The sequence below is a fragment of the Amia ocellicauda genome, chromosome 1, assembly GCF_036373705.1.
Source record: "Amia ocellicauda isolate fAmiCal2 chromosome 1, fAmiCal2.hap1, whole genome shotgun sequence".
In the NCBI taxonomy this organism is placed as follows: Eukaryota; Metazoa; Chordata; class Actinopteri; order Amiiformes; family Amiidae; genus Amia; species Amia ocellicauda.
This window is the reverse complement of record NC_089850.1, coordinates 48779393-48800674: the sequence shown is the minus strand read 5'-3', so window position 1 is coordinate 48800674 and position 21282 is coordinate 48779393. Positions and strand designations below refer to the sequence as shown.

The 21282-nt window shown below is 44.4% G+C and overlaps 1 protein-coding gene across 2 annotated transcripts; it reads right to left on the bottom strand.

Moving 5' to 3' along the window:
- Positions 1 to 1649: 1649 nt before the first annotated feature.
- Positions 1650 to 20264, bottom strand: hyou1 (hypoxia up-regulated 1). Of its 2 annotated transcripts, none has more exons than XM_066707720.1 (24): positions 20047 to 20264; positions 17859 to 17933; positions 17298 to 17391; positions 17002 to 17080; positions 15208 to 15362; positions 14924 to 15000; positions 14596 to 14777; positions 13987 to 14102; positions 13556 to 13742; positions 13079 to 13213; positions 12710 to 12792; positions 12460 to 12592; positions 12110 to 12300; positions 11672 to 11810; positions 9461 to 9518; positions 8902 to 8978; positions 5632 to 5823; positions 5180 to 5379; positions 3608 to 3695; positions 3221 to 3477; positions 2891 to 2975; positions 2358 to 2625; positions 2028 to 2236; positions 1650 to 1789 (listed from the first exon to the last, which is right to left on the bottom strand). In XM_066707720.1, the coding sequence occupies exons 2-23, from the start codon at positions 17923 to 17925 to the stop codon at positions 2028 to 2030; spliced, it is 3072 nt and encodes a 1023-aa protein (XP_066563817.1). In that variant the 5' UTR covers positions 17926 to 17933; positions 20047 to 20264; the 3' UTR covers positions 1650 to 1789. The 2 variants fall into 2 exon arrangements, with proteins under 2 accessions (XP_066563817.1, XP_066563824.1); XM_066707727.1 differs by having other exon boundaries at positions 2114 to 2236; positions 20047 to 20263.
- Positions 20265 to 21282: the final 1018 nt, after the last annotated feature.

Below are 21282 nucleotides of genomic sequence, written 5' to 3'. Positions count from 1 at the left end.
GTCAAGCAGCATATTAAAAACGCCCAAGGACAGGCCTGGTTGCACAACAGAAATATCCCTTCTCTCCCCCCCCACCTTTCTATAATCCCACACTATCTATGTGTGTTGTAAAAGCAGTACAGACACACACTGTTTTAATGGCTGCCCTGGCAGGCAATGTTCAAATGTTCTCCAACATTGGTTACTTCGTGATACTTTTGCATCCCTTTGCACAAAGCCAATATCATACAGTGTGCTAGTTCACAGATGCACTTTTAATTTTAACCTTTTTTATACATCTTTTCTTTTACTCTTTATAGCAAAACAGTATTTCACAGCAGAATGGGGTGTTTATTTTTATTTTTGTAGAAATCAGCTTAGATATTGAAGTGGCTGAAATACAAAATATTTTTACTACGGTTCTCCCGTTACATCTTGCTCAGTGTTGTGAAACTGGAATAAGCAGGCTGTCACCTGGTAGGCTACTGTGAAACATGCCCCATAATGCCCGAGTTACTGTAATATTCCCCTTGGGAAATCTGAACACGGACAACCATACACAGCCTGACAGTCTGGGATCATCATGATACAATTAATATAGACTGCACAGTCGCTTCATCAAAACATTATAAGACAGGTAAAACAAAATATAGAAGTTTCAGAAAGGTGTAATTGAAGTGCAACATTGATGTAGGATTCAAGTTGTTACTTCCGATATTTATAGAATGGCAAGAAGTTGGGCTGTGAAAATCCTGACTTTCCAGAAAACAAACCAAACTCCCAATAAGCCCACATAACACCTCGCCCGCTACTGAATGAGAAAGACAAAGACAAAACGCAAGCAATGTTCGGCGTGACCTCTGTACAGCTCTCCTCCCTGCTGACAAACACACAAGAAATCAGTGGCAGCCACTGCAGCCAGCCTGTACTCCATGGAGCACCACAGCAGGTCCTGAGTCAACACTGGGAACAATCCTGCTTTCAGAATAGCACTGGAGTGTCCCCAGTCAGGGCATTCAGGTGCAATTAAGAAGCTGTTGCCAACCTGCCAACCTACCCCCACCCCCCCCCCCCCCCCCCGCATAAATCCGAGGGTCAAAGTCATACCACCACAAGCAAAGCAAGGTTTCCATCACACAGAAAAAAACTTCTGCCGTGACTCTGGGGTGTAAACTGCCCACTGTGTCCTACAGAGAGAAGCCGGTCACTGTGCAGGTCTGTGCCCATTAGAGAAAAAGTAAACAAAATGCACACAAAGCTTAAAAACTAAGTATTCTGCCCCCGTCACCTTCCTAAAATGAAAATGACCTTTCCTCAGTATAGAACCACACTGCCACTTGCTTTAGTGGGCAAATGCTTTTAACAAATGTCTGAAATTATTAGGGATAAGAACACAGTCCGTGTTACTCCTCTGCTCTCCGAAGAACTGTGTTCAGAACATAGAAAGCACAGTCCCCCCACAATGCACCTGGGCTGCTGTAAGGCCACTCTACATGACCAAAAACATGGGATTTGTTTAGATTTTAAAACTTCAGGGGGGAAAAATGAGAGATATGAATTTAAAAAATGTTTTGGGGCCATCTGAGTGGAGAATAATTAATAAAATCCAAAACAAAAATACCCTTAACATGAAATATACACCTATAGGTTTTTCCAAGCTAATCCACTGACACATTCCGGTTTAATTTAATAGGAGAAAACAAAACAAAAAAATTACAAAAGTCAATAAATACACTGAATTATTTCAGGAATTCCAGATGTTATAATTCATCTTCTATGTGGTTTTCCAGTTTACTGCTTTCCGTTGGTTCTGCAGATACAAAAAAAAGTGGGTTTTAGTTTTAGTCCTTGGGTGATGAGTTGCCCACACATAGCAAATTTAAAAGCCAGATCTGCTTGAAGTAATACATGGATCATGCCAGCTTTTTTCAGTATACAGTTTGGTACAATAAGACCCATTCAAATAAGTTAGCAGTCATGGGATTTAAAAAGAACAGTTTTGTTTTTGTTTTTAAATCCAGCCTTACACAGGAGTTTTTGCTCTATACCTAAACAGCCACGTCCCCTTCAGAGAACAGGAAGTAAAAATCCTCTGAAGTCTGAATTCCTCTGCACAGAGGAGCTGGAGACTTGCCTGCTGTTGCTTCTATCTCCAAAGGATCTGAAGGCTCCGACTGGCTGTCGGTCTTGCTGTCTGTCCCAGCATCTTCAGTGGGTGGCTCTTCTGCAGGTTTCACCTCATCTGGGGCTTTGGTGGCTGGGAAAGAGGAAGAAATATAGTTACCCTAGATATCCTTTTCTGCAAGATCAAAGTCACCTCCCCCCCAAAACAAATCTAGAAGTCCCAATCGACTGCCTCTCTCCTGTAATGGACTCGCCTTCCTTCTGTTCATCAGGGGAGGTGGACTCGTCCTTCGGGGGAATGACCTTCTCAGTGTCGTTGGCGGTCTTCTTGTCTGCGTCAGAGCTGGTCGCGTTCTTGTCCTTGGGCTTGGGTTTGGGCTTGGCGAACTTTGCCTTGTTGAGCAGGTACTTCACCTCGCGATCCAGCAGACCCAGCCGGGCCTCGATGTCCTTGGACAGCAGCACAGGTCGCTCCGTGGCTGCGCGTTTCTCCTGCTCTGCCACCGTCTCGTTCTTCCACGTCTGAGGGAGAGGGAGGGAAGGAGGCAGCAAAGGCAATAAGGAGCCTGTCAATACACTGGACACGACATCTCACAGCCGGCGCACTGTTCAAATGCAGTCCTACAGAGCCAGAGTGCTCCTGGTTTCTCTCCACCCAGACTTTTTAGTCAAAATCAAATAGAGACCCATCTAGACAACCTGTTGGACTCTGTCCCTCAAGGACTGGATTTGAATTGAATGAATGACTATCAATATCATTAAATCGTCCTGCCGCCTTGTTGGTTACCATGGTCTCATTGATGACCTTCTCCAGTGTATTCAGCTCCACCTCTGTGAAGATCTGGTCATCCTCAGGAATGAGTCTGGCACCCCTGCAGGACAAAAACAGGTTAGACCAACAGGCCCTGCCACCACCGCACAGAACACCAACCATGTTAAGATCCTGCCTGGCATCAGCTGCACACAACACCTCCATTTACTGCTGTTAAATCAGACCCTCCCGTATTATAAGATGCAAGCCAGCCTACAAATTAAACTAAGACATGAGGCACAGAGGAGCAGAAGAAAGGGAGGAATAGGGAGAAAGGAGGGGCTGGTGCCATGCCCTGGACCTCACTTGAGGAATAAGCTGGAGTGGTTGAGCATGCTGTCCAGGGCAGCAAGGCGGTCAGGCCACTTCCTGCGCTCCTCCACCCGGAAGAACATGGCCCTGCACAGCTTCCGCAGCTCCGCCAGCTTATCCTTCAGCTGCTTGGTACCCGCCGAGTAGCCCTCCTCGTCCATCCAGCTGGATGCATCGGACAGCTTGGCAGTGATCTGCTCCCTCTCCTCCTCCGCCACCACCACCTGGTACTCCTCCTGGTACAGCTTGTCCTGGAGTAATTGGGGGGAAAGACAAATTATTGCCATTACAACAGTCTGTAGCCTTATGGGGCAGAGGATTGAGGACGTACAGACACTGTTACAGGATATTTCCACCCCTCAGGTGGGCAGTGCTCAGTACCTGCGTCTCAAAGATAAAGGCCTCCAGGCTGTTGAGGGTCTTCTCTCTCTCCTGCTTCTCCAGATCCCGGTCTGTCAGATCCTGCAGCCTAAGGGGAGACGGACATCGCAGTGAGTCTACAGCCTGTCCACACACCACTCAAAAAGGCACTTCTCATACAGCAGGCAAATGTGTGGTGTAATATAATATATATTAGGGCTGTTTTTGAAGGTTTGAATATTTGTTCGCTCTCCAGACCTTCAGAGGTTTTACAAACCTAAGGTTTGTCGCGTGACAAATTGATTTTTTATTTTTAAACCGCATCCAGTAAAGAGTTAATGGGGTGAAGGCTGAGCGGTGGGGAGGATTGTAGGGAGAGGACATAAAAGGTGAAGGGAAGTGGAAGAACAAGTCAATGTGTGCGTGTGCAGTCCCAGAGACCAGTGTGCACTGCAGCAATAAAATTAGTTGTTGTTGCACCCGCAATGATGAGGTGGGTCTACTCCTTGGAAGCCTCTGCAAGTGTTATAATACTAAACCATACTTCAGATGTCCCTCATAGCTTATCTAAATTAAAACAGTGGCTGAATATAACCAAGTTCGAAAACGTCATAAAAAGCCCATCCAGTGTCACTGTCGTGACATTGAACCAGATTTAAAAATGTATTTTGAAACTATACAATTACACTGATAGATAATCTTTTTTTCTTCTGAAAGATACTATACCCTCCACCTGCCAGCATGCCTGTGGACCACTCTGCGTTATTCTTCATCTGCCATATTTACAGAAAAGTGTTGTGCAATATGGAAACTTAAAACAAATGTTTCGAAAAACATCTGCAGTTTGGAGTTTTCTGCTAAATGCAAAGAAGACCCCCAAAAAGATTAATGTAAACTGTGCAACTGAAAATTGATATAATCACGGAGGAACAAAATCTCTGGGATCATTTAACCAACGTAAGTTTTAATTATGCATTTTTTTAAATTAGGCTGATGGGTAAAATTGCAATGAACTAAAAGCAGCGTGCTGGAGATGATCTTGTGTTTTGTATGCAGCTCTGTACTAACTGTGCAACTTTGCAGTTGGCCTAGCATTATTATACATCAGAAATATGTTGAAAAACTGCACTGAAGGCAGTCTCTTATAGTTAACCCAAATGTTAAGGTTACAGTGTTTCCGGTGTCAAGTTTTTTTTTTTTTTTTTTTTTTTTAAAGGTTACTGAACACCGGGGTATATTCATCAAGGATTTTACACAGATTTGCCATGTCCAACACTTTTGTTTCTGTATTGAATAAAAGTTAACATGCATACGTCACCGCACATTGTTTATGAGTAAGGTGCAATACCCATACATAAACCATTGAGATCAAACATGCCCTCGTAATTTATAATAAGTTATTTTGTTTATGTAGGATTACCTGTAAAAAAAAGTTGGATTTCTCATTCAAATCAGTAGCGAATGCGATGTCTATAAACTATGCAAATGAGCACCAACAATGCTTTGAACCTTCAAAAAGGTCAAAAATGTACCTTTCGGGACATATATAAATGATATGATACGAGTCATGTCCCCAGCGAGCGAGAGCCTTACTTCTTCTTGGAGGACTCGATCTGCTCCACGCTGGGGTTGGAGACGTCATTCACCTGCAGCTCCACCCCAATCTCCTCTGAAATCTTGGACTTCTTCTGGGGCTTGGCCTTCTTCCCCTCCTCCTCCTCCTCCGGCTTCCCTCCTTCCTCCATTGGCTTCTTCTCTTCCCCCTCCTTTCCTGCACTCTCTCCGTTTTTATCCTGTAGAAGAAAAAGTTCAATATGAAACACTGATTTACAAGGCAGTATATAATCTTAATCAATTGTAATCCCTTATGGGAACAAAGATACTACTTAATGGAAATCATGACCAAAACAAAAAAGTGTAGACAATGGGATTTAAAGTTGGAATCTTATTCTAGATCTGAAGTTTTCCAAAAAAGCATTAGGGGAAGAAAAGCAACACTTACTTTGTAAGAGTTCAGTTACTGCAGAAGAACTTGCATCTCTTACCTGTGACTCCAGCTTCTCCTCCGGCTTCTCCCCCTCCTTCTCCATCTCTGGCTTCTCCTCCTCAGCCTGGGGCTCGGTTTCAGCTTGCTCCCCAGTCTCCTGCTTCTCCTCTCCAGGGGCAGCCTTGTCCTCCTTTGGGACCTGCTGCTCCTCTTCCTCTTTCCCGGCCTCAGCTGTGCTCTCATCCTCATCCTTTATTTAAAAAAAATAATAATAATATATATATATATACACACATACATACATACATACACACACACACACACATTTAAAAAAGACACACAAAACACAGGTAACAGCAGTGGCGAACTGTCAGGGCCTTCAAGGTATTCAGAGAAGGTCCTGGAATCCTCAGATGAAAAAATAAAAAATGTATGTGATTAATTCTATAAATAAAATAAAATAAAATTCTGCCGACTTGTTTGTTGTTTTCTGTTCATGCACTGCTCATTTGAGTGATTTTGTGTTGGGAAAAAATTCACCAATCAGATATTTTTCTATGGAGTCTCTGGGGAGAATATCTTCCATCCAGGGTATTCCATTTCCTTGATAGAATGCCCTGACCATTAAACGGAATGAGTGTACGTTTGGATTGACAATTTGATCAACCAATCATATTTGGATTTGTAGCCAATGGGCATATTGTTTCAGATTTCCAGTGTATTCTAGAAGACCTGCCTACGTCACGAGACCCAGCTTAGTGTTGCTAACTAGCAATTGATAGCCGACGTCGAAAATGGCAACAGGTGGAGATGATATTGATGCAGCAGGGGGATATGATATTGTCGCAGGTGAAGATGATATTGTCGCGGATTTATTATCAGTGCTCTTTTCAAGATTACAGTTTAATGAAAAGATGGACATTGTTAAAAAAGGCCTCCCAACGCCCGAACATCTCCAGCTCAATCAACCGGCAAAAGCGGGATATGTTCGACATTTTCAGGCTAGCAACTGGGAATGATACACTTGCATTACAGGCTCAGTTCAACACAAGAGGCTCTACTGCTGCGAGTGCTTGTTTTTTGGGACCGACAAGGGTGAGTGGAATTGGAAAGGCTACAATAATCTTAGCTTAACTAAGGCTGTACAAAAACACCAAAACACGGCAGGTCATCTTAAGGCAACGATTACCTTGAAAACTTTTGGAGACACAAGGATTGATCTACAGCTGGACGAACAGAGACTGAGAGAAATGACAATGCACAACGAAAAGGTGAAATGTCTGATCCACTGTGTGATTTTCCTTGGGAAACAGGAGTTACCTTTCAGGGGCCATGACGAGGGCAGAGAATCAGCGAATCGTGGTAATTACCTGGAGCTATTATCATTTTTAGTGGAATATGATCCAGACTTGCACTACTATCTGTCCACTTCCAAAGTGTTTATTGGAACCTCAAGTCAAATACAGAACGACTTGATAAGTGCTGTTGCCGATGTGATGGGTGAGACCATCAAAGAAATAAAGCACCCTTTGTAGCTTTAATGCTGGATGAAACATCAGATGTCAGCAATACTGCACAGCTATCGCTTGTTCTTCGTTTTGTAACGGACAGTGGCGTAAAAGAGAGGGTCATCAAATTTGAAGATGTGACAGGGAGTAAACGGGCAGAGGACATAGCAGCCCTGGCCCTTGGGTTCTTGGAGGATGCATGGAAAAACTTGTAGCCCAGTGCTATGACGGCGCTGCCGTTATGGCCTCGGTGCTGAACAGAGTCCAAGCCAAGGTGAAGGAAAAGATCCCACAGGTGCTTTTCATATACTGCTATGCACATGCCCTTAATTTGGTTTTATTTCAATGTGTAGCAAAATTGTTGCATGGTCTATTTTTTCTTCTCACACCTTTCTGGCCTGGCTGCGTTCTTTTCTAGATCGCCAAAACGAACACAGCTGCTTGAGGAAATATGTCAGAAGTGACTGCCACGAGTAGCACCAACCAGGTGGAATTTTGCATCAAGATTGGTGTGCACTGTATTTGAAAGGAAAGATGCGCTTAAAGATCTGTTCGAGTACATTGTTGACCACCATGATGAGTTTGAAGGTGCTGCCATGCACAGTGCTGATGGCTACATATCAAACCTGGGCAACTTTGAATTTTGCATTTTGCTTTCAACTTTTAACGAACTGTTTGCACATGCAGATGTGCTCTTTGACATTTTACAGAATAAGTAATTTGACATGCAGTTTTGTATGGCCAGGGTGGAGGAGTTTTGGGTTTGCATTGAGAGGCAGAGGGAATGTTTTGATCACATATATAACGAGACTGTGCAGAACACCGGCGTGCCAATTGGACGGAGAGCCCACGGAGATTCTCGCTCACACTACAAGAAGCTGCACGATGACATTCTTGACAATATTTTAAAATCAAGTGCAAAATCGGTTTAAAGATCACAAAAAACTTTCATTCCTTTCCCTTCTGGACCCCCAACAGTTCACCAGCTTTAAGACTGCATTCCCTGAAACTGCCTTCTCAAGCCTGGCAGACAGCTATGGGCCGCACTTTGACTTGCCACGGCTGAAAACAGAACTGTGTGATGTATTCTATGACCGATTTTCAGGGAAAGAACCCATCTGACCTCCTCCTCTTTTTCCAGCGTAGAAGACTCTGACAGCATGCATCAGCTATATGCACTAACATGTTTAGTTTTAACGATCCCCGTCACCACTGCATCCGTGGAAAGGCCATTTTCCGCCCTCAGACGGATAAAAACTTATGTGAGGAACATAACAGGACAATCCCGACTCTCTGCATTAGCTTCCATAGCTATTGAAAAGCAAGTTCTCTTGGATCTGAAAACCAGTGATCAGCTTTATGACCGGGTTATTGAAAAATTCATCCAAAAAGACAGGAGGATGGATTTCATCTTCAAGTGAACGTCATTGGTAAATGAAACTGAATTATTATAGCTGGTTTGGCTACAGTGTTGCATCTCGTTGAACTGGTTGCATTTTGTTTCTACACACTTGTTTAATAATTGTTGTTCATAAACTGACTGCCTCCATGGCTAAAGCCTAAAGCAGAAAAATGACCAGGGACGCCCCTTATTTTCAGTTAGTGATTATTTTTTTTGGGGGGGGGGTCCTGATAGGCACAGTTCGCCACTGGGTAACAGGTTATTCAAATCCAGCAGTTCATGTACATGGAATTGGTGAGGTTAAGCCCCACTGTATATTAATTCTGTGCCAACGAACTTGCAGCGTTTTGAGAGTGTCCTGCCAAGTTAAACTAATTCAGGCCAACTGGGTGTTGGGAGTGAAGCCCTGCATCTGTACCTGAACAGGCTCAGAGACATTGGCTTTAGGCTCCGAGCTCCCTCCTCCGAACAGGCTGGAAATGGTGTTTCCAAGTTCTGGAAAACATAAATAAAACTAATTTTGCAAAACTGAAAGAAACAGGATGTACATAAACAAAAGAATAAGTAAATACAGGTTCACAAAAGGTAGTACAGTATATAACGGTAACACCCCAGCACAGTCTGTGGCAGAACCCTGTATGCAAAATATTTTTTCTACGAATGTTCAATAAAAATGTCAAACTTATACATTCAATAAAACAAAGCTTCAAAAAAGCAAACCATACATCAGAGAACACCTGAGACACGTGTGACTGCTAGGAGTGCAGAGACAATGGACACGTTCAGTTTTCGGAGCTTTTCGAATTTTGGAACAGTAGATAAGGGATTGTGGACCTGTATTACAATCCTGTTGTGTGCAAGTGAAATGAAATGAAAAGCCATCTCCCAAACATCTATGTCCCAAACAAGACCTTGGTTATAAAAGCTGAAATCGCAATACTCAATTGTACTCATTCTTGATCCTCTGATGAACTTACTTGTCAGGGTGGACTCCTCCTCTTTTTCTTCCACTACAGTCTCAAACACCGACTCCACCTGCCAACACACAAACACACCCAGCCTTTAGGCCCACCCTCATTTGTGGTCAAGAAAGCATTCAGAAGAGTACAAAGAACACACCTCGACAATCACTCGGCAAATGCCTTTATCGAGGGAGACTTCAAGGTATTTAAAATGCTAACATGTATACATTTATAAACAGAACATAATAACAAAGTTTACAAACAAGAGGAGGCCATTCGACCCATCGTGCACGTTTGGGGTCCATTAATAACTAAGTGATCCAAGGATACTATATCATTAATATAGATTAGAAAAAGCAAAGGCCCTAGTACTGATCCCTGTGGAACTCCACTAACAACCTCACTCCAGTTAGAAGCAATTCCTCTAATCGACACCCTCCGTTTCCTAGACATCAACCAGTTCTTAATCCATCTACTTACATTACCCTGAATGCCTACAGCTTCCAATTTGAGGATCAGTCTTTGGTGTGGAACCTTATCAAAAGCTTTTTGGAAATCTAAGTATATCATATCATATGCTTTCACACGATCTACAGCTGCAGTTGCATGTTCAAAAAATTCTAATACATTAGCAAGACATGATCTGCCTCGTCTAAACCCATGTTGACTATCTCCAAGAATATGGGTTTCATTAAGATGCTCCGTCTAATAATAAGTAATGCAGGCGAGACCGATTGGTCTGTAATTTCCTTGCTCAGTTTTGTCCCCTTTCTTGTGGATTGGTATGACATTGGCCCTCTTCCAGTCAGTTGGCACATCCCCTGTTCTATGTGTCATTTGGAATATTTGAGTTAGCAACCTATACATAATTTCCCTTATTTCTTTAAGTACTGTTGGAAATATACCATCTGGCCCAGGTGGTTTGATTGTTTTTAAATTCTGCTAGTCCCTTTAGTACCTCCTCCTCATTTATCCTGATCTCTCTTAGGGTTTGACTGGACTGGTTGTTAACCTGTGGCATGTTATCTTTTTTCTTCTGTAAAAACCTCTGAAATACTCATTTAGAATATTTGCCACATCTCGTTTGTTTTCTAAGATTTTTTTTACACAGTGATTAATTTTTGTCCTTTATCCGTTTCACGTCCTCCTTTATTGACCTCTTGCCATTGTAGTATTGAAAAAAGCTCTTTGCATTAGTTTTAGCTGCAAGAGCTATTTCCCTCTTTGCTTTCCTGATCCCTTTCTTAACATCTCTTTGCAGTTCAACATATGCTTTGTATTTTGTTTGGTCTCTATGCGCTATACAACACAATTTTTTTTGTATACTTCTATTAAACTATTAAAGTCTTGGTGCAAATTTCTCCTGAGTCTCAAGTAGTATATGCTTAAAATATAACCATCCATTTTCAACTGAATCTGTATCCAGTGTGCCATCTCATACCTTCAAGGTTTGCTTGTCAAAAATTGTAGACCATGGTTTTAAACTTGGTCCTTGTTTTTTGAAAGTATGCCTCAAAGCTAACCATATTCTCTAACTAGTGTACCTCTGACTATCTTGGTCATTTGAAAAGATCAAGTCAATGCATGCACTCTCTGGTTGGTTCCCTGACAAATTGAGTTAGAAAGCAGTCATTTACCATCTCAACCATTTCAATTTCTGCTTCTGTAGTCCCAACTGGACTTTCCCAGTCTATGTTTGGGGAATTGAAATCCCCCCATTATAACAGCCACATCCTTGCTACATACAATCCTGATTACACTGTACAATGCAACATCTTTCCGAATATCTGAGTTGGGTGGTCTGTAACACACTCCTACCACTAATCCTCCGGATCTTTTAATCAAACGTTTGACCCACAAAGATTCTGTTCTGTTACTGGGATCTAATTTGAGTTCTTTTGCCTCAATGTCGTTTTTCACATATAATGCAACCCCACCACCTCTTCGATTTTGCCTGTCCCTCCTACAGTGTGTGTATCCTTTCGACTTGTATTTATCCCCATCATTTTCTGTAAGCCACGTTTTTGTCACTTCTACAACAGCACTGTGGCTTCTAGGTCTAGGTACAATGCAACTGGATGCATTACAATGAATAGGATGTTAATGTGGAAGATCAGAAAGGCCTACAGCTGAAATCTACACATCTGTATCTTCATTTAGCAGCAGCGGTCTCTACACAGCCACTTGGAGAGGTGCGGGGGTGGCGAGGGGAAATCAGACACTCACCCGGTCCAGCGAGAGCACACCGCTCTCGTCCATGTTGAAGTGTGCCTTGATGCCCTTGGACTCTGCCTCCTCATGCTTCCTGAAACTGCTGCCCACCCCAGTTAGCTTCACAGTGGTCAAGTTCAGGGAGCCGAACGCCCTAAGGAGCCAGGCCAACAGCATTGAGAATTAAAATCAGGGAAAAAAAAAAAAAAAAAAAAAAAAATCGACTAATGAACACGCTAACAATTGTCTTGCGACAGATGCTTATATCCCAAGAAACGCTGGGAAGTTGGGGTTTCTAAAGTCCCATTTGGGGAATGGGCCAACTGGCAAGAACAACTGCCCCCTTTTCATATGAAAGCTCTTCCCTGCTCTCCTGTTTGGTTTGTCAGTGTATGCAAGTGTGTGAGACAAAACCACAAAACAGAGCTGGAAAAATAGGGGGGTGTAGCCTACCTTAGGCCTTCAGCACCAAGGAAGCTGACATCTCCATAGTTGACGTAGAACAGGAAGTCATCGCTGTAGCGGTTGAAGGTGATGACCTTGCGCTGGGGGTAGGGGGCCATGCGCTGGAACAGCACACGCTTGTTGTGCTTCAGGCTCTTCACGCTGCCGCTGTCCTCCTCCATCTCACGCGTGAACTCCACCTGAGGGAAGAGGAGAGCGTTTGTCATCTTGGCACCATCGCTATCTCAGTCAAATGGTTGTATTACTCAATGGAAACCAAGTCCTTCCTGACAACTAAAGGAAGTCACTCGCTGGTTTTGTTCAGACTGAAGTGCCGAGAGTGTCAGCTCTCCCCTCACCTGTATGGGGTAGATGGCGGCATCTCGGACGAGGAAGGGCTTGACCTTGAAGGCCTTGCTCAGAGCGGCTGCCTGGTACACCGCCCCCATTGCCGCCGCCTCATCTGCATTGATGTTCTTCCCTAGCTCCTCCCTGCAATACACAAAAAACACACTGAGTGACAGCACTCTCATGATCATGCATGCACACACTGAGCAATAACCCCCTCCCCTGCCACACACACACACCACACACACAGCTATCACTCACTTGCCCACAGCCTTCAGCAGGACTTCCTGGACTTTGGGCACCCGTGTGCCCCCCCCAACAAGGATTACCTGCTCAATCTCATCCTAGACAGACGCAAAAGAAATATAAACAATAAATCCATCACGAAGATCTGGACACCTCCCTCTGCCTGAATCCTAAACATGTTTTCATGTTTTAATATACAGGAATCTCACTGGCAGTATTTTAGCATAGTTTTACTTCAGATGTAACATTCTGCAAATCATGTTCCTATTATAGTTTCCACAAATCGCTGATAAAGGAGGTATTGCTAGTCAATGTCATACCCCGGTTAGCAAATGTTTAACATAACCGTGCATAGTAATTCTGCAGAGCACTGACTGAACTCACCATGGACATCTCGGCCGCACTGAGCGCCTGCTGCACTGGGCTCGGCACCCGGTCGAACAGGTCGGCACACAGCTCCTCAAACTCCGCACGAGTCACACGAGACTTGAAGTCTATGTCATCCAAGAGCCCCTCCACCTGAGCAGGACGACACATGCACCAATCAGATGCTGAAACGGACACAAACTGCACACACGCACTGACCAGCTTGGTTACAGTAGTACAGAGAACAGGCCATACTGCTCTCCACACATTGACAACACACCAAAAGAACACATACTTTACAGATTGTGCATCCTACACCTTCAAATCCCTCCAAATCCCAATGCACTGGGGCACACACGGCAGACTCGCTCACACACTCCTGCCACTGTGTGGCGAAAAACCACAATTGTCTCCCTCAGTCAGACTGCAGGAGGTAATTTCCCCCCCAGCAGTGATCGGGAGACTATGCCCTCGCCGCAGCCCTCTCTGTGTCACCTGGGCCATGTGGTCTGCGTTGGCACTCAGCACGGTCTTCAGCCTCTGCGCCTCCTTCAGCAGCTTGGCCATGGCCCTCACGTTCTCCCGCACGTCCTTGTCAGTCTTCTTCTGCTGGTTGAACAGGCCGGCCAGGTGGTCCCGCAGGCGCAGCTCCATCTCGAACCCACCCAGTGTCCGGTCAAACCTGCGCCGGGATAACGGCAGCTGTGAGCAAAAGGAAGGGCATAGGGGAAAGGAACAGCACAGAGGGTGTAGCATGGCAATGTTTCTTGATTAAGTGTTGACGCTCAAGGAAGGATGAGTAGGGGAAACTGCATAGACCTGCATTCCCATTGAATTTTCACATGACTGCTTAAACATCATTTGCACGGTCAACTAATGATGCGAGGTAGAGCCAGCCCATCCCCATGACAGACTGACAGACTCACCCCACTCCCCGGATCTGTAGCTGGGGCTGCGTGCCAGAATCCTTGGTCTTCGTCGTCTGATATGTCACGATGGTGGCCACAGTGCTACTCGAACCCATGTCATAGAACATCACGTTCTGCAGAGACATGCACACTTCAGCCTGTGATTGACACTGCAGGGAACACAGGGGCTCTGGCACTGGCCCCTATGGGCTAGTTTTGTTTGGGCAAGTCAAGCAATACATGAAAAGCATCATACGTTTTATTATAATTTTTATCTAAATAAAAGTCCATAATTGTGCGCTCAGTGTCCTAATCATCTCCTGTTGCCTGGATATGACTACTATTCTTTATATATACAGTTCTGGGAAAAATTAAGAGACCACTGCAACATTATCAGTTTCTCTGGTTTTACTATTTATAGGTATGCGTTTGGGTAAAATTAATTAAATTAAATTAAAATTGGGTTTTGTTTTATTCTATAAACTACGGACAACATTTCTCCCAAATCCCAAATAAAAATATGAATGGAATGGAATGGCTGCTGTGAGCTCCGCTTTCTACAGTTTCCAGTGTTTTCACATCGAAATGAAACAGCTGAAATGAATACCCCAGTGGGCCAGCAGGTACCTGCGCAGTGCTGTTGATGTCTTTCCTTCTAAAAACACCATAGTTCAGGGCCACAGCAGTGTTGTCGTTGATGAGCTGAAGGACCTTCAGGTCGGCCATCTGTGCAGCCTGCAGGACTGCCCTGCGCTCCGCCTGATTGAAAAAGGCTGGCACGGTGATCACAGCGTCCTTAATGGGCTGCTCTGTGGATGAGGAAGAACCTCAGCGTTAGGCCTTCACCAGCCTCATTCTGGGGGCACTGAAGCTGTCTCACAAAGGGAATACAGGGCAGAGGGGAGGGAAGGTTTGGCCACATGCAACATCTTTAATCGATTAGTGAGGTACTAACCTGCAAAGTCCTGGGCCAGAGTTCGAGAGTAGTTCAGCACCATCCCCAGCACCTCCTCAGGGGAGTACAGCAGCTCACTGCAAACAACACACAGTCAGATACACCAGACTGGGAGAAGTTACCACACTACTGTAGAGGCTCTTCAGCCAGTGAAAGGGAAGGGGAAACTACTGGCAAAGACAGCTCGCAGGTCACTAAAAACCCAGGGATCAGCGGCAATCCTGTCACTTTCCAAGGAGAGCCAGGACAGGGGTGATGGGCAGGGCAGGGTGCAAAAGACTCACTCGCTGTATTTGAAGAGCACAGTGCCACGGCTCTCATCCTTCTCCAGCTGGTGCTCTGGGAAGCGTTTCTGGTATAGCGCCACCTGGGGGTTGTCCACTGACTTGCCCAGCAGGTCCTGGATGTAGCGGTACACAAGCCTAGGGGTCTTCACGGACTGGGCAGAGACAAATAAATAAATAAATAAATAAATACAGGTTTTATTTTTCAGTTATTAGGTTTGTCTACCCAATTAAATTTTGTATTTTGAATGGAGGTTTACAGTGAGGGAAAAAAGTATTTGATCCCCTGCTGATTTTGTACGTTTGCCTACTGACAAAGAAATGATCAGTCTATAATTGTAATGGTAGGTGTATTTTAACAGTGAGAGACAGAATAACAAAAAAATCCAGAAAAACGCATTTCAAAAAAGTTATAAATTGATTTGCATGTTAATGAGGGAAATAAGTAATTGATCCCCTATCAATCAGCAAGATTTCTGGCTTCCAGGTGTCTTTTATACAGGTAACGAGCTGAGATTAGGAGCACTCTCTTAAAGGGAGTGCTCCTAATCTCAGCTCGTTACCTGTATAAAAGACACCTGTCCACAGAAGCAATCAATCAATCAGAATCCAAACTCTCCACCATGGCCAAGACCAAAGAGCTGTCCAAGGATGTCAGGGACAAGATTGTAGACCTACACAAGGTTGGAATGGGCTACAAGACCATCGCCAAGCAGCTTGATGAGAAGGTGACAACAGTTGGTGCGATTATTCGCAAATGGAAGAAACACAAAATAACTGTCAGTCTCCCTCGGTCTGGGGCTCCAACAATTGGTAACACACTACGCCGTGAAGGACTGAAATCCTGCAGCGCCCGCAAGGTCCCCCTGCTCAAGAAAGCACATGTACAGGCCCGTCTGAAGTTTGCCAATGAACATCTGAATGATTCAGAGGAGAACTGGGTGAAAGTGTTGTGGTCAGATGAGACCAAAATCGAGCTCTTTGGCATCAACTCAACTCGCCGTGTTTGGAGGAGGAGGAATGACCCCAAGAACACCATCCGCACCGTCAAACATGGAGGTGGAAACATTATGCTTTGGGGGTGTTTTTCTGCGAAGGGGACAAGACAACTGCACCGCATCAAAGGGACGATGGACGGGGCATGTACCATCAAATCTTGGGTGAGAACCTCCTTCCCTCAGCCAGGGCATTGAATGGGATGGGGATGGGGATGGGGATGGGTATTCCAGCATGACAATGACCCAAAACACACAGCCAAGGCAACAAAGGAGTGGCTCAAGAAGAAGCACATTAAGGTCCTGGAGTGGCCTAGCCAGTCTCCAGACCTTAATCCCATAGAAAATCTGTGGAGGGAGCTGAATGTTCGAGTTGCCAAACGTCAGCCTCGAAACCTTAATGACTTGGAGAGGATCTGCAAAGAGGAGTGGGACAAAATCCCTCCTGAGATGTGTGCAAACCTGGTGGCCAACTACAAGAAACGTCTGACCTCTGTGATTGCCAACAAGGGTTTTGCCACCAAGTACTAAGTCGAAGGGGTCAAATACTTATTTCCCTCATTAACATGCAAATCAATTTATAACTTTTTTGAAATGCGTTTTTCTGGATTTTTTTGTTGTTATTCTGTCTCTCACTGTTAAAATACACCTACCATTAAAATTATAGACTGATAATTTCTTTGTCAGTGGGCAAACGTACAAAATCAGCAGGGGATAAAATACTTTTTTTTCCCCCCTCACTGTATATCCGAGTACACCTGCCATGTGGAGGGCTAGGGGCCCAGCAAGCCATCCTTACCACTCCCAGTGCTCCGTCCCCAAACAGACGCTCCATTTCCTTCAGACATACGGCCACTGGTGTTTTCCTCCTGGACTCCCTGGATCACACAGACAGATTGTGTCAGGGGCACAGAAACAGAGGTACAGCAACTTGTATGTGGTGGTGGTGGTTTGTCTTGTTGGCAACAGCATTTAACCCCTTTTAAGTCCATTTAAGTCCCTTTTGAATGAAGACAACCACAGCGCTTTCTCTTGCTCATCAGAACTCGTGAACTTGGACTTGAAGATCAGTGCTTAAGGGATTCAACTCCTTACTTGTTCAATGCAATCTCCATCGGCACTCCGGGTTTAACAATAGCGACTTTCATCCACTCACTGCCAAGGTCCACGGACATAACCGCTACAGAATCTGCATGGGGGGAGAAAAGCACAGAAACTAGTACAAATGCGAATACTGAGCCCTGCAAGCTCCTTTACCAGACATCTGCCATAGCGGGCCCCTCACCGCTGCATCATGAAATGCATTCACCAGTTTCATGATGCAATATATTTTACTGCTGATAGGCCCTTTGCTATACTGAATGTCATCAGTTATACATTACACAATGTGTGCATGCTTTCTAGAGGGGAGCAGTATGGATATTGCCTTTGCATATTGCTCTAAGTGTTTTTACTAAGAGCTGGATAATCAGATACCACTGTGCAGGTCTCAAAACAAACATTTTACATAATGGAACTGACAATATTTTAAGTCCTATTTTATAAATACAAATAAACTGGGAAACCAGACACTCCAGAGGCCTTGTAGGACGCAGCTTACAGCAGACAGAACAATACAAACACACAGCCGATGTATGAAATGTGGGCCAGACGTACCTGTGCAAGAGGGCAGGAGTGCCACGATCAAGCAGGCCAGAGCCCAGAGAGACAGCTTTCTCCCCATGGTCACCCCTGAAACAGAGCAGTGCATCATCAGTGCCATTCAGTGTCAGTACCCTGCTCACTGCACTGCCTCACACTCACGGTCCGTGTCGAAACTGCAGTCCCCTGTAGCATTATATATAGCAATGTTATATTGCCCCATATATAGCACAATGTCTATCATCAATAGAATACACAAATCACAGCTCAGTTTATACCACACCCTTGTTTTCTTGCAGTGTATATAAAAACCATCTCTGGATGGACATGCAGCTCATCTGTGTGGTATCTGCCTACAACACTCAGCTCTCCCAGAGCCTCATCACTCATGTGGTTTATTGAATTTAAAGGGGGGTGGGGGGGGAGATTTTGAAAGTCTACACTTTTTCCAGACATACTGGAGAGAGGGGGAAAAAAACAGCTCTACAGGTGCTAGGACAGTGGGATGGGGTGGGAGGTAGTGCAAAAACTAACTATGAGAATAGCTCTGGTACTCTGAATTTAGAAGGGTAGTTTGTTAGTATTTCCTCTTTGAACAGGGCAACAAGAACACTGGGCCCAAGCAAAAATGTAATGTGATGAATTTTTAAATTAAGATTTTACAAAATAACAGAAGTGGCCAAAGTGAACAGCAAAACCAGAGTAGAGGAGACCAGAGGAGACAGTTGAGACGCTGTATTACATCAAAGCTTTCTGCAGAAAAGGCTTTATGGCTAGCTTAGCCCTGAACTATGCATCAAAGAAGAAAGCCCCTGACAGAATAGGAACAGACTAGGAGATGCATGCACTGGAAGAACACTTTCAGGGGGGGGGGGGTACCATGGTCCTTTGACGGTGAAACACGTGTGATTCACAAAGCAGGAATCTTTCCATTTCCTGTTCTCATTAAAATAATTCTAATACAAAATATTGATGAATCATCTTTGTTTGAACCCTCCACCTAACAGAAGTTAATGTCACTACACAGCCTGCACTCTTTAGGCTAACCAGATTTATCCTCCTGAAATTTGCATCAAACCTCATGCTTTGTCAACTACTTGCTGACTGACTGTGTGGAGGTAGAGACACTCCAAGGCCAGGAGTCCACCTGTCCGAGCACAGGATTGTCCATCCCACAGCATCTCCTGGCTCTCTAACCACTACCCCAGGTCTCAGGAGCCTGGCTGGTCAAATTAGCCAGAACTGCAGCAAGTATTCATATTTAAAAAAAAAAAAAAAAAAACTTATTTAAGCCATCCACTGTAAAATATTAATTTAAAAACAGATAACCCAGCAGATGAATTAGGCGATAGGGTACCAGACGTGGCTGTTGTAACAGGTGTGTTCAAAGCAGGGGCTCCCCTGCGCTGTCGTAACCCAAGACCAGCAGCTCACAGCACCTCGCACGGTTTCACGACAAAGGAATTTCTAGGACTGTCAGGTTTTGTCCTCCTCGAAATACGATTGAAGGAAAAAATGAATAAATAAATACACACCTTCATTCATTCATTCATTCATTCATTGTAAAGAAAAATGAACCGGATAGCGAGAAGAAGCGTAACATCCTGTTAAACTAGGATGTGCTACTGCAGTTCAAGTGTAAGGAACTAAGGAGATCAATTTAATAATCAGCAGCAGCAAAACGGTCCTGCAGATTAATCAGTCACTTGTTGCACTTTGGGGAGGGATCATAAATCTTGACCCCTGGTCCACGGTGTGCAGCCATTCAAAGTCTAACAGCGTAAAAACTTATATGCCACATGTTTAAATAAACATACCGACTTTGAGACTTAAGACCCCGGAAAGGAATCCAATTAAACCCCTGTTAGTTCATCTTAATCACCTCAACTTTACGGATCTTGCTTTGATAATTATATACATATATAAAGAAAGACAATAGAGAAAGAATGGAAGAACCTGATACACCAGATTTGCCATTCCTCCTGCATGCTCTGCTCACCTTGCGGTTAAAAACACATACAAAATAATAAGACAAAGTATAAGAAAAAAAAATCCCCCCAAAAAAGATGTGTTGCGAACCTCCTCGTGTTCACTTGAAACATGTATCCGATCGCCCTGCACAGGAGCACCATGGCAGGTCCACGCTTCGAGATGCAAGAGCCGCCAGTCATACATACTGTAGTTGACATTACTCTGAACTTACCTTGTGAAGCAAGTCTGTATGAAATTACGCAGATCGGAGCGGCTTCAGTGCAATATTAATAATACTATTCTCCTATATGCAATGTAGTGGCAGGGTGACTTCAGGGCACTGTTCCTCTCCCTCTATTCGTCACTGCCGCTGCTCGCCATACCGCTCTCTATTTCTGGAGTCTTTCCTCTCGCCCGGGCCGGTCTCGCACTCCGCGCAGGGCCCAGGACGCGGCGCGATCTCATTGGACCGCCTGGGCCCGGCGTTCCGCCACCGGCGCGTCATCGCTCTCCGCTCGGGCCACGCCCACGTCTCCTCATTTGGCGGTCTCTGATTGGTCCACGTTCCAAGCCACCCCCGGAAAAATCCGCGGAACCAGCGTTTGTCTTGCTCTGATTGGTCCACGTAAATAAATAAGGGGGCGTGGCCGTTGGTAGTCGGAAGTCGACCTCTCTTTTGACACATGGGGTCTGCGACGTGTTTGTAGTTCTTGGGTTGAGAGGATATATTGTGTTGAAAATGGGGACACGGCGTTAATCAGAATTAAGAAAAGTATATTGTAATGTTTTAATCATCGTGTTTGTTTTAGAATTGAACTGCCCTTGATCATTATAATTACTCTGTGTTTTACTATCTCGCTACATCAATACATCGATAAAACATCCCTACATGTCTTTAAAACCGATCTACATGGATTACACCTGTAGAACACTCGTTTATACATTAATGTCACTCCTATGTAAATGTTTTATTTTTGTACTGATGTTATCGTTATGTTGTGTATATGCATACAATTATATGATCATGACTTATTTATGTTGAACAAAGACGTGTATGTTAAAGTGCGAGATTATAGGCTTGTGTTATCATTGGCTATATGATCTGATCTCAAAGAGGGGGCAGAATGTATTGTTAAATTAGGAATGGAAAAGTGTTGTCACTGGTCTCAAGTTCAGATACGTAACATACAAATACAATCCCACAGAAAGCATTGTATAACAGGAAACACACTCCCATATTTGTATTTCATCTATTGATTTTAGGCCCAGTACCTTTCAGTACCCATAGCCACAGACTCCAGTCATGTGACAGGTTAACCCCCATCAGGTGACCCGTGTCACATGACCGCCAGCTGCGGAGTGACAGCGAGAAAGATGGCTGCGTTCCTGCAGTGGCGAAGGTTCGTGTTTTTCGACAAAGAGACGGTGAAGGACCCCGCAGACAATGGGAAGAACTTCTCCCTCCCTG